The 12,502-nt window shown below is 47.0% G+C and overlaps 1 protein-coding gene across 1 annotated transcript in view; it reads left to right on the top strand.

Annotated features, from left to right (window-relative positions):
- Positions 1-11,559, top strand: part of arhgef2b (rho/rac guanine nucleotide exchange factor (GEF) 2b) — a 36,627-nt gene extending 25,068 nt beyond the window's left edge. Inside the window, exons 4-21 of the mRNA XM_086312748.1 lie at positions 471-534; positions 624-756; positions 1,692-1,795; positions 1,889-2,026; positions 2,361-2,611; positions 3,391-3,516; positions 3,666-3,783; positions 3,863-4,111; positions 4,190-4,269; positions 4,367-4,539; positions 5,063-5,343; positions 7,490-7,567; positions 7,665-7,720; positions 8,348-8,389; positions 9,034-9,084; positions 9,193-9,486; positions 9,734-9,890; positions 9,977-11,559. Coding sequence (XP_086168874.1) covers positions 471-534; positions 624-756; positions 1,692-1,795; positions 1,889-2,026; positions 2,361-2,611; positions 3,391-3,516; positions 3,666-3,783; positions 3,863-4,111; positions 4,190-4,269; positions 4,367-4,539; positions 5,063-5,343; positions 7,490-7,567; positions 7,665-7,720; positions 8,348-8,389; positions 9,034-9,084; positions 9,193-9,486; positions 9,734-9,890; positions 9,977-10,011 — 2,430 coding nt within the window. The 3' untranslated portion in view covers positions 10,012-11,559. The remainder of the gene's footprint in view (positions 1-470; positions 535-623; positions 757-1,691; positions 1,796-1,888; positions 2,027-2,360; positions 2,612-3,390; positions 3,517-3,665; positions 3,784-3,862; positions 4,112-4,189; positions 4,270-4,366; positions 4,540-5,062; positions 5,344-7,489; positions 7,568-7,664; positions 7,721-8,347; positions 8,390-9,033; positions 9,085-9,192; positions 9,487-9,733; positions 9,891-9,976) is intronic.
- The last annotated feature ends 943 nt before the right edge of the window (positions 11,560-12,502 follow it).

The following is a 12,502-nucleotide window of genomic DNA, read 5'->3' as shown; positions in this document are numbered from 1 at the left end:
TGAGTAAGCTTGCAATATTATTGTGGAGCAGGAATATGTGGGGCTCGACTCTGAGCGCGCCAGGAGTGAGTAAAGATCAACAGAGCCAAAGGCTCAGGGCTCCGCCCCCTCATTCTAACTGTTAAGCAGCTAATCAAGTTAGCTTGGAGAAGCTGAGGGAGCTCAAAGTAGTTTCTCACAGGAAGAAAGCAAGAATGAGTCAGCAGGGGTTGGTCGGCCGTGTTAGAACGAGGGGGTGGAGCCCTGAGCACGGCTCGCCAGGTCTGTCATGGACAGACATGGTGTCATTGGAGATTCTGTAGTTGGTCACACCAAGGCGATTCCCATAGTGAAACACAGAGCGAAGTTATAAAAAGAACTGCCACAAACGTCGGTGACTCGGGTTTTTGGAGCAGCTGTGTTGCTCATGAACGCAGGCTTTCTCTCTCTTTTTGGTCGCTCCAAGGTTGACCTGTGTTTCTCTCTGACAGCAACAGAAGCTGGCGTTAGCGAGAAATAGTTCAGCTCTGCAGAACGTCGCCATGAGAAGCAAAAGTGAGTCCTGTCACCTAAAAACATCTCCTTTTCCTCTTCTTTTGCTGTTGTTTGTCACAATGATGACTTTTTCTTCTTCTCTGCTTCAGCGCCTATGATGAAGGAGCGACCGAGCTCAGCCATCTATCCTTCTGACAGCCTTCGTCAGTCGCTGCTCGGCTCCAGACGCGTTCGATCTGGCCTCTCGCTCGCCAAAAGTGTCTCCACAAATAACATCGCAGGGTGAGGCTGAGCACGGAGCTAATTGGCTGCTGGCTGTTGTGGTTGAGCAGGAGCATCAGAAACAGGAAAAGCAAATGTACAGACTAAATTGATTATGGGTGTTCCTAATAAACTGACCACTTTGTGTGGAAAGACTGGAAATCGGAAACATTCAGCTGAGCTAAAATATAAACCTCCAGGTCACAGACGAGGCTCCGGTTTGCTCGGCTCCGACATCGCCATCTTGTGGTTCTTGTGGTTGCAGGAAGCAGCTGCTGGGAGGGTTAGAGATATGGCCGCAGAGCGAAAGAAGTAAAATTCATTATATGCAAGAATAAATTCACGCAGAGTTCATTAAGAATAAAACATAAAAAAATTAATCCAGATGCTGACATCATCAAACCGCCACCCATCACAAAGTGAGGTCTTGATGCGTGCTCAGTCATCCAGGTGAGTAAATCCCATAAAGTCGATTCTGTTCATCTGGATGTTTTCAGTGGGAGAAACGTTTCGTCACTCATCCAGGTGACTTCTTCAGTCTCAGCTGACTGCAGGTTTCCAGCCTCATAAACAGGACATTTGCTCAGTGACTGAAACCAGCCCACAGAAACGTTTCTCCCGCTGAAAACGTCCAGATGAACAGAATCAATTTGTGGGGAAGGTGAAGCAAGCTTTTAAATCGCATCCAGTGAAACTAGTTCAGTGTTCTGTGGGGCAAAAGTAAAACACTGAAGCTCTCTATCTTTAAACTAATGTACTCTACTGTACTCGATTACTGTAATCGAGTATTGCAGCTTCAGTGACTTGAAAAAGTTTTCGATATGACGAGCTTCAACACACTCAGACATTCAGACATTTATTAATTGCCATGGCAGTCAACAGCTGACATGCTCACCTGCTTCTCTGCATCTTCACACCATCAGAGCATCATAAGTCACCTTTCTGTCTGTCCTCAGTGTGACCGAGGACTCTGCAGGTCTCAAGAGGATCCTGTCTCAGTCCACAGAGTCTCTGAACTTCAGGAGCAGGACTCTGTCCATGGAGTCTCTTACTGATGACGGTCTGTTAGTCACTTTTATTGATTACTATCAGATCTTAATTCTGTGAGCAGGTGGCGCTGTAACCTGATGGGATTCATTCTTTCTGTGTGCAGCTGAGTGGAGCCCTCTGCTGGACGAGCTGCAGAAGGAGGGCAGCTGCGTGCAGGTCGACAGCTGGAGCCTCGCTGTGGAGCCCAACTTCCTGCAAACACTTCACAAAGACCTGATCAAGCAGCAGGACGTCATCTACGGTACAGCAACAGTCACCAAACACACACACACAACATGTGGACTCGTTACACCTGCGGGAGATTTAAACTTGGAGCTCATACAGCTTCCAGATGTGTGGGAATTTTTGCCCATTTGTTCAGGAGAGCTTTTGTCAGGTCTGGCACTTGGCGTCTCTGTTTTAGTTCCTCCCAAAGGTGTTTGACGTGTCAGTGCTCTGTGTGGGCGGGGTCGGGTTTTCCTACAGTCCCAACGAAGTAGCCAATTCTAAAACCTTAACTAAAGCGTGGTCTACAGCTGTGCGTGTGCTCGCCACAGCTGGAGAAGAAACGTGACCGAGCTCTCTCTTTGCCTCAGAGCTGATCCAGACCGAGTTTCACCACGTCCGCACGTTGAGGATCATGGAGGGCGTGTACCGGCGGGGGATGCTGGAGGAGGTGATGCTGGAGGCGGGGGTGGTCCACACCATCTTCCCGTGTCTGGACCAACTGCTGGAGCTTCACTCCCACTTCCTGTCAGAGCTGTTGAACAGGAGGAAGGCGGGTCTGGTGGAGGGCAGCTCCACCAACTTCACGGTGCGCAAGCTGGGAGACCTGCTGGTCCGACAGGTACGACGACTCCACCTCTTGCACCCGCACCTTGCTGCTAACAGGGCTTCTAAGGCTACGTTCCCACTGCAGGCGAAAGCGCATCAAATCCACCATATCCGATCATGGTATGGCAGTTTGAACAGCACAAATCCGACATTTTCAAATGCGACCTTTTGTATGTGGTACTGAATCCGATACATATCTGATGTTTTAGAAAGTGACTGCTGTTTGATGGTCATGTCGCATTAAATTAGTCTTTTACGTCACTGACAAAAGACAGATCCCAATTATCAGCGCTGGAGAAGACAAACGACTCCGTGTCCATATATACATCTGCACGGAGGTAGCAGCCACTGCTCCAAACAAGGCCATTGTTAAAGCACGGGCTCTCTGTTTTCTCAGTGTCCTTCTTTCTCTAATTAATTTGTCAAAATTCTGTCAGTTACAACTGTGCAGAAATTGGTAGACTGCTGCAACAACACCTACCGTGAACAGAGCGCATTGTGTGTGACGTCTTCTTTTGCACATGCAGGCCGCTTTGAGACGTTCACACTAGAGCACGTTTGCTGTCACATTTTATTTGTAGTGTGAACAAAAAACAGACAAAAAAATGGATGGATTTATTTAATAAAACCCGAGGCTTGTTTGCCCGGAACTGAACGTCACGTTTGTCAACATAAACCAACCACTTGGCACTGATTTTAAAATGGCATTCACCAGACGGTCGCTACAAAGACACGCCAAAGACCTGAGTTTATCCACCGAACCTACACGTGTGTGTGTGTGTGTGTGTGCAGTTCTCAGGGCAGACTGCTGATGACTGGAAGAAAGTTTATTCAGAGTTCTGCAGTCGACATCCGAAAGCTGTGAAACTCTACAAGGAAGTTTTGGCTCGCGACCGGAGACTGCAGCAGTTCATCAGGGTGAGGCGCTCACCTGTGGCTTCAGGCTGATCCTGGAACCGTCATGGTCATTGTGTTTTGATTTACGCTGCTGCAAGCTGGTTCGGCCCGGGGCCGGCTGGTGTTTCTGATGCTGACTTCCTGTCTCCATCCTTTCCCACAATGCTCAGCGTGTGACTCGCGGTCCTCTGCTGCGGCGTCACGGCGTCCAGGAGTGCATCCTGTTGGTGACGCAGCGGATCACAAAGTACCCCGTCCTCATCCAGCGAATCCTGGACAACACTAAAGGTAATCTGTGACTTTTGACCTTTAGGATTCTCTGATGACCTTTGACTTATGACTGTGATGAATCCATAACCTCCTGCAGGCTGCGAAGAGGAGGCACAGGCTCTGAGCCGCGCACTGGGCCTCCTGAAGGAGCTGATCAGCTCTGTGGACAAAGAGGTCCTGGAGCTTGACCGGAGCAGGAGGCTGCAGGAGATCCATGCCCGCCTGGACCCGCGTGCCCAGGCAGAGGTCCGGGGAGGAGGTGTGTTCAGAGGTGGAGAGCTGCTGAGGAGGAGGCTCCTGCACGAGGGGACACTCCTCTGCAAGGTCCAGGGTACCAGGATGAAAGGTAGTGGGCTTTATCACCTGCTGTGGTGCAACATGCGTGTGGGCAGAGCTTGCAAGTCACGACTGTGTTTGTCTCCAGATGTGCAGGTGCTGCTGATGTCAGACATCTTGGTTTTCCTCCAGGAGAAAGACCAGAAGTTCACCTTTGTTGTGTCACTGGTGAGTCATGCCTGATAACATTCGAAAGCCCCCTGACCTTCTTCAGCTCTGTTCAAGGTTTCCTGTTTGCTCACCTGTCTGCTCACCTGCGTTTCAGGACAAGTCTCCAGTGGTCTCATTGACTAATCTGATTGTCAGAGACATAGCCAATCAGGAGAGAGGGATGTACCTGATCAGTGACTCCACCCCCCCGGAGATGTATGAGCTGCACGTCTCATCGAAAGAAGACAGGAAGACTTGGATGAGCCGCATCCAGCAGGCCGCCACCAGGTGAGCAAGACACACGTGTGTGTCCTGAGGAAACGAAGTGCTCTGGCTGTGCGTCATTTCCTACCCCGATGACGACAGTTATCACAATACAGAGCGCCTGTAAATTCAGTGAATATAATACAGTCATATTCCTGCAGTCGAGTGTCTCGACCAGTGCACGGCATCGTGTATTTGTGGGAGTTTTGATGTCCGGTTTTCTCTTTAGTATATGACGTGCTGCAGGAATCAGAATCACAACTATCAAATGAAATGATGTATTTAAGAGCAACAGGCTGAACCAGTTAAATAATACAAACATAAGAAATCGCTCTAATACTCACAAACGGCTCAATTATAAATATCCATAATATTACAGAGGCCAAATATATATAATTGATATTTAACCTGTGAAACTGGTATTTGTATTTGTTACCTTCTGCGCCTCTACTTAGTTTTGGTGACCTTAGTTACTGTGGTAACTACTGCAAACTGTAGTTACTGTAGTTACTGTGTACTTTAGTTACTGATGAATTCTTTTCTGCAGCTGTCCGTGCAGAGACGACTTTCCTCTCATTGAGACAGAAGACAAAGCGTTGCTGCGCAGACTCAGAGCTGACATCCAGCAGAAGGACAGGGAGGTGCTGGAGCTCTTACAGGAGCGTGTCACTCTGTTTTCTGATCTGGTGGAGGCGTCTGGAAGAGGAAAGGCAGAAGAAGAAGGAGACATGGAGGTCAGGATCTCCTCCTCCTGCAGGAACCTTTTTAGAGCTGACACTCCTCAGGCACCTCAGGCCGAGCCACTCCTCCTCGCTGCCATCGGTGAAGGTGAGGAGGTGCTAATGCTTCTTAGGTCCAGAACGATGGACTAAGACTTTAACAGATCATGTGACCTTTGGTGGAGATTAGGGTGTAACGCGGTAAAGGACCAGGGCGCCTAACTGCAGCTTCATAGATAATGAGCTAATCAGGCTACGGAGCCTGAGTGTGTGAATAAAACACAGGAAACAGAAATAGAGCCCAAAAGTATACAGAAAATAAATATATGCATATATATCACGAACAGAAATAATGGTAATAACACAAAACAGCTTATTAGGTCCCAAAAGGAGGTGGGACGAGGTTTAGTCCAGTGTGAGATCAGTTTTGTTCCATTGACCTGTGATAGGACAGCACGGTGGCACGGTGGTCAGCACTGTTGCTGCACAGCAAGAAGGTCCTGAGTTCAATTCCCCCATCAGGCCGGTTCCTTCTGTGTTGAGTTTGCATGTTCTCCCCGTGTTTGCGTGGGTTCCCTCCGGGTACTCCGGCTTCCGTCCAAACGTGCAGTTAGTGGGGATAGGTCAATTGGTTAATCTAAATTGCCCATAGGCATCAATGATGTTGAGTTGCATTTTTCCTCATCCTGAAAAATGCCACAACCATGACCCCTACTAAATCTATTTCTAAACTATACAAAGCTCTCTCTAGTGCCAGCAAGGATAACACTTTATACACTAAGGATAAATGGGAAAGGGAATCAGGAATTGGTATTTCTGTGGGGGAGTGGGAAAATGTTTGGTACTGCCAGTGGTCCACGTCCAGTTCTATGAGCTGGAAGGAGCATGGCTGGAAGAATATTATTAGGTGCTTCAAGACTCCATATCAGGAGAGATACAAAGGGGCTCGACTGTTGCTAACCATTTTCATGTTTTTTGGGACTGTCCCAAGTTAAAAAACTGTTGGATAGGTGTTCAGGTCTCCTTAAGTGCAGTCTTTAACGTTCAAATACCTTTAGATTTCAAGGTTTTATACATGAGTTTGGTCCCCTTTCTGGAACGTAGGAGTGAGATTAAGTTGGTGCAATTACTCTTGGTGGCGAGTAAAAAAACAATTACTAGAAGATGGTTCAGCCCAGCCCAGCCTACCCTGGATGACTGGTTTGGGATCATTTTAGAGATATTTAGGATGGAAAAACTTACATATCTGTTAAGAAAGCAAAAAGCCAAATTCTACCACATTTGGAGCAATTGGATCCAATTCATCACCCCCACGAGGGCTGACTTCACTTGATCTCACTATTACTTGGTTGGTTTTTGTTTTATTTATTTATTTATTTATTACATTTACTTCTATTACTATTGCTTGTTTATTTACTTATTTGTTCACCATGATTGCAGCATGGGCACCCCCCCAGTTTGTGTTTATAGTTCCATGTAATGTGTTCTATATATCTCCTTCGGGAGAGCATGCGAGCAACTCTCCTAGTAATAGCTAGTTAACCTCCACCGGTTAATATGCACCCGCTGATCACTTCATCATTTGCTCTCCTGGACTTAATCTAAAACCTGGAAGGACTTTGTTCCCATGTTATTCATATACTGCTGTGCAGACGGTTTTTCTTCTCCAATCCAAATCCAAATATAATTAAAAAATAAATTGCCCATAGGTCTGAATGTGGGAGTGAATGTGAGAGCAAATGGTTGTCTGTCCCTGTGTGTCGGCCCTGCGACAGACTGGCGACCTGTCCAGGGTCTACCCCGCCTCTCGCCCTAAAACAGCTGGGATAGGCTCCAGTGCCCCCCTCGACCCTGTAAAGGATAAACGGAAGCGAATGGATGGATGGATGACCTGTGTGTATCAACAGTTCAATTTAGTCCATAGGAGCAGGGGACATGCAGCTGATTGACCCGGAACTTATACAGGGTTCATTCCCGCCACAATAAAGGGATTTGCGGAAGTGGGGTCAGATGTTGCCGTGGTTACATGGATGTAGCTCACCTGGTTCGATGTTTAAAATTGATATTTATGGGATGAAGCCATCACACCTCAGGTCTTTGTGCCACACATAAACATCTGGGAACAAAGAAGAACTGAGCATTAAAGGAAACGTTCTCCGAGACAGCCTCCACCCCGAGCAGCTTCCAGCGCTAACAGAGACTCGGTCCAGGCTGCCGGTTGCTCACCATCAGGCTCACCATATTTTCTGTTTCAGTCGACAGACTGACGGAGCTGCTGTCAGATGCCAGCATCCAGAAATCTTCCATAACCAACGGCAACCAGGAGATCAGCGGTGAGTCACCTGTCGCCTGTTTGTGCTCCGCCCCTTCGTGTCGTGATGCAGAAATCATCTTTCTGTTGCTGTTTGATAACCTGTCTCTTTCCCTCAGATGGTGACTCTGGTTCTCTGAACGGCTCTTTTGACTTGAACGACAAGTCCTCAAAGGTAACGCTCACCTTTCACCTTCTGCTCAGGTGTGTGTCTTAAAGAAGTGAAACTTTCAACCCTTCATATTTCTTCTGACAGCTAAAATGTTTGAATGCTCAGAGGTTCCATGGAAGTTATTTACAGTCTTTAACCAATCAGTGAGCAATTGGTCATATGATCCCAATGTCACAGCAGGGTTTTGGTGGATTTTGTTTCCATGGAAACTGGAGCAGAAATGAAGATACAGGTGACAGTAAAAAACAAGTAAATGTTGAAGAATGTTTTTCTGAGGGGCTCGTTTACGTCTCACTGCACAGACGAGCGGGTGGAGCTACTTCTTCACTTACATGGTCGACGTTCCGCAACATTTCCCTTATTTATAACATCATCGTATGCAGCTGGTACAACAGAGGCTCCACCTGATTGGTCCGCAAGTTTCAGGTGGTTCGTGAAGCTGAACCTGCATCTGCACAATGCAAACCTTCAGTTGTGTTTAAATGTTTGTCTGCTGAACCACAGTTCTTCAAATAAATCCTCTTTATATAAACTGTATGTTTTCATATGTCTGAGTGAACCTTCAGAATAAGAGAAGGTCTGTGGCAGCTTGTCTCCACGTCTCTCAGTTTCAGCTCTTTTCTCTTTCAGGATGGAAATGGTAACCAGCTGCAGGAGCGAACCCTGAACGAGGTAACACCTACTTCCTCTTTTCTGAGTAACCTCTTGATACCAAGAAGTCAAAGACCTAAGCCCCTTCTCCATCAGTACCTACTCGGATCGCCTTGCCACAGTTCGCCGGTTTTCGGGGTTGGCACCACATACTGCAATAGTACCTGCTCGGCCCGGGTTCCAAGGGACCCGGGCAGGTACTAAAATGTGATGTCAGTTTGCGTGACACCGATTGGCTGGTCAGTGGCGTCATTCAAAGAGTCACGAAAGCAACTCGTTCACAAAAATCAAAACAGACATTTTTGAAACCCGACAACGAGGAAAAAGGCTGCAAAAACCGACACAAGGTGCACGAGTCTGACGAAAAGCCACAGACCCAGCAGCAGCTATACTGCTGGCTCCACGTCCACCTTTGTTGTAGTCGTCGCATATTAATCACGGGACACTCGGACATGTCGGTATGATGACGAACACGCACATTAGGTGTAACTGGACTGTAATAAAAGCAAGTCGATCTGAGTAGGTGCCAAAAGGGCTTAGATTCGCTTTGAAGATCGACATGTTTCTGTCTGTGTTGGGATGCAGCTCATGCACCGTTTCATACATTTTGATGTACAAAGTTTCTGCCTGTGCAGTTCTAACATCTTCAGCTGTCCTCTCTGCAGGACGTCCATCAGCGCTTGATCGGTCTGAGCACACAGCTTCACGCCCTGCAGGTCTGAAACTTATTTCTAGTATTGTTTGTTTATACATCCTGCAATTAACCCAAATAAATGTATAAATAGTGATTCATTTATTCAGTATTTATGTTATCAATGTTGCAGGCTGCTGTGATTCGTCAGGACTCAATGCTAGCGCTCTTGGTCAGTGCAGGCTCCACCCCCTCCACCACCCCTGGCTCTGCCCCTGGCCCCCGCCTCAGCCGGTCACTGTCACGTGACACAGGGTTGGAAGCCAGCGGGGAGGCGGTGCTGCTGCGGCGGCAGGTGGAGCTGCTACAGGAAGAAGTGACACGCCTCCGTCTGCGAGAGGAGGACCAAAACTGGGAGGGAGTGGAGCCAGGCACCAGAAGGAGGAGCAAAAATGGAGAGAAGAGTGATGTTATGAAAGGAGAACAGGTGAGTTGGGTTCACTTGTTCACCTACTGGGCAGGGATAGCTCAGTAGGTAGAGTGGTGGCCCCATGATCGGAAGGTCGGGGGTTCAACTCCCCGGGCGCTGCATTGGTGGCTGCCCACTGCTTCACTGGGTGAATGGGTTAAATGCAGAGGAACTATTTCCCTATGGGGACTAACACGCACACATTACATTACTAAAGCGCGATGAGTCGACAAAACTGAAATAAATCCGAGTTGTCTGTTGGCAGGTTAACAAGAGACGTAGCAGTCGGGAACTGGAGCTTCGCCCCCTCGCCCCACTAGCCACCGAGGATCCAGTCGACCAATTAGATGGCGTCCAAGAAGGAAATGAAGAGGAAGAGGAGGAAGTGATGAAGATCTCTCCTCGCTCTGACAGCCCCAGAGGTTAGTACCACTGATCAACAATCAATATGGAAAGCCCATGGCATTATGATGGTCTCCATGGTAACCTATTACCTCTGACCCCTCAGACCTGCAGGACATCCCAGAGGAGAGCGAGAGTTAACGCCCCACCTACAGCTCAGGGACCTCTGCTGTTGTCACTGCGATGCCACAGACACACATCGGACTCTTATTGTTAAAGGCCCTGGATATAATGCCATTGCCTGTTTTACAGTTTTTAGACCAAATCAGACTTTTGTTCTTGGAACATTTTCTAAAACTTGGAGCCAAAAGGGTAAGGGCGAGGTTAAATTGGCAACTTATTTTCCGCTTCAAACAAACTGGGTCATGTGATTAGATCACTGGTTTGATCTGTGCCCTTGATGTTTTTTGTTTCTTTGTTTCTTTGTTGTTTGTAAATGGGACCAGAGCATGCGTATCTGGAGCTGGACCTGGATCTGGATCTGGTCTGATCCAGATATTTTTCACAGTTTGTTTTAAGCAGACAGATTTTTATTTATTCTTTGAATCTGAGACACACCACACTACATTACCCAGAATGCCTTTGGACCAGCAGCCATCTCATATTTAAAGTTTTGATTTTAATGGTGTCTGATTTACAGAAACCATTACCAGTATGTAAGCATTGAAAGGACTGGGATTATGGGGAGGGATTGGAGGTTGGTGTGGTCAGATGTGGGTTTTGGGGGTCGGGACTCACGTAGTGCTGGATTGTAGGTCAGGTGTGTTTTTAAGGAGCACAGAGCTCCTTCTATTAGCATGTTAGCATGGCTGTGTCTCTTATACTTGTGTAGGACATTGGTTGAATTGACCAATCAGCTTGTTTCTTTTGATGCATGGAGGTGATGATGTCAGCTCCTCGTGTCGTCCGGTGATGATGATGATGGAACAGTGTTTGACATAGAAAATTGTTCATTTACAAAAAAGAACAACAGACGCCGGTGATGATGTAATCATGCGATCATATTGGGGTGGACTACAGCAAGTTTAACAAGTCTGCGATCAGTCAAAGAGGCCATGCCCCTAATAATGCAACTCTAATCAGTTCAGACAGGAGAGTGTTATCTATAGAGACCAGTTTGTGAATCAGGCTGTAAGCATGTTTATTTTAACATGTAAGGGTTTTGGGACTGACTCGCTGCTGCCTCTGCTGGACAGTAGAGGAACTGTAGTTTGGCGCTGATAAAGCAGAAAGCGTTACCGAAGAATGCGGGTATCCTCTGTCCTGATCATGTGTGATTGATCATCTCTGATCAGGTGTTTTATGGACAGTAGTCCCACCCCCTGTGAGTTCACATGATGTTCTATAGGTTTTGGAAACACAAAAAAATGAATTTGTAACATCAGGACCTGAATGTGATTTTGAAGTTTTTGAATAACTGATTGTGTTCAGGTTTAACGCTGGGAAGTTTCTACAGTGTGATTCATCACTGTTTTGTTATGTTTTTTTTATCTGAAGCTTTGGGATCCAAAACATTTCTGTTTATGCAAAAAAGCTCGCCAGGATGCACGCCTCACATCCAGATGTGCCGCTGTAACATTTCTTTTGAGTGTATTTTAACTGTAGTAACAATGGACTGAAGTAATTGTATTGATCTCTGATGAGTGTAGGTGATTCCTGCTGTACTCTTTATAAATCTAATCAGCTGCTCTTCGAGTATTTGTCTTTACTTTTAGCTTCAGATGAAACATGACTTTCAGATTTTGATTACTGATGCAGAAATGAATGAATTGATAAACTAAGCACACAGTGACACAAACTTCATTTGGAAAATTTATTTCCTGAAACTAAAAATAAACAAAGATGGCTGACATTCAATTCAATTCAGTTTTATTTATATAGTGTCAAATTACAACAACAGTCGCCTCAAGTGTCACGGGTGCAGGAGAAAGAGGACCCCAAAATGCGGCGCTCTGGCCAAAAAGTGTGCGTTTCCAAAGGTAGTGCCAAAAAACAGTGAAAGGTGCTAATCCAAAGGTGCTCCTCCTTAATCCCCAAGTGCAGCTTCGTCCGTGCAATTCCGTGTCTGAATGGTGCTTCCTGATTCTCCTCTCCGTGCCAATCTCCTGGGAGAGGTTGAAACCAAACACACAATCAGCGGGCTTCAAAACCAACAATCCACTTTCACCTAAAGTAACTAACGCTACCGGCTTGGAGTAAGCATTTGACGTTGACTGTCATCGTGCATCTTCCTTAAAGATGGAGGCTTAGTCCATCGTGGGCGATCGTGGCTCAAAGAGTTGGCAGTTCGTCTTGTAACCGGAAGGTTGCCGGTTCGAGCCCCGGCTCGGACAGTCTCGGTCGTTGTGTCCTTGGGCAAGACACTTCACCTACCGCCTACTGGTGATGGCCAGAGGGGCTGATGGCGCGATATGGCAGCCTCGCTTCTGTCAGTCTGCCCCAGGGCAGCTGTGGCTACAACTGTAGCTTGCCTAAGAAAGCTCTCCGCAAAGCCAGAACATCTTACTATTCATCACTGATTGAAGAAAAGAAGAACAACCCCAGGTTTCTCTTCAGCTCTGTAGCCAGGCTGACAAACAGTCAGAGCTCTGTTGAGCCAACCATCCCTTTAACGTTAACTAGTAATGACTTC

The sequence above is a fragment of the Aulonocara sp. 'chitande type north' Nkhata Bay genome, linkage group LG11 (assembly GCF_057382095.1).
Source record: "Aulonocara sp. 'chitande type north' Nkhata Bay isolate Kocher_YH1m ecotype deep benthic linkage group LG11, A_spYH_male_GT1.1, whole genome shotgun sequence".
NCBI classification, from domain to species: Eukaryota; Metazoa; Chordata; class Actinopteri; order Cichliformes; family Cichlidae; genus Aulonocara; species Aulonocara sp. 'chitande type north' Nkhata Bay.
This window is presented reverse-complemented; position numbering and strand designations above follow the sequence as displayed.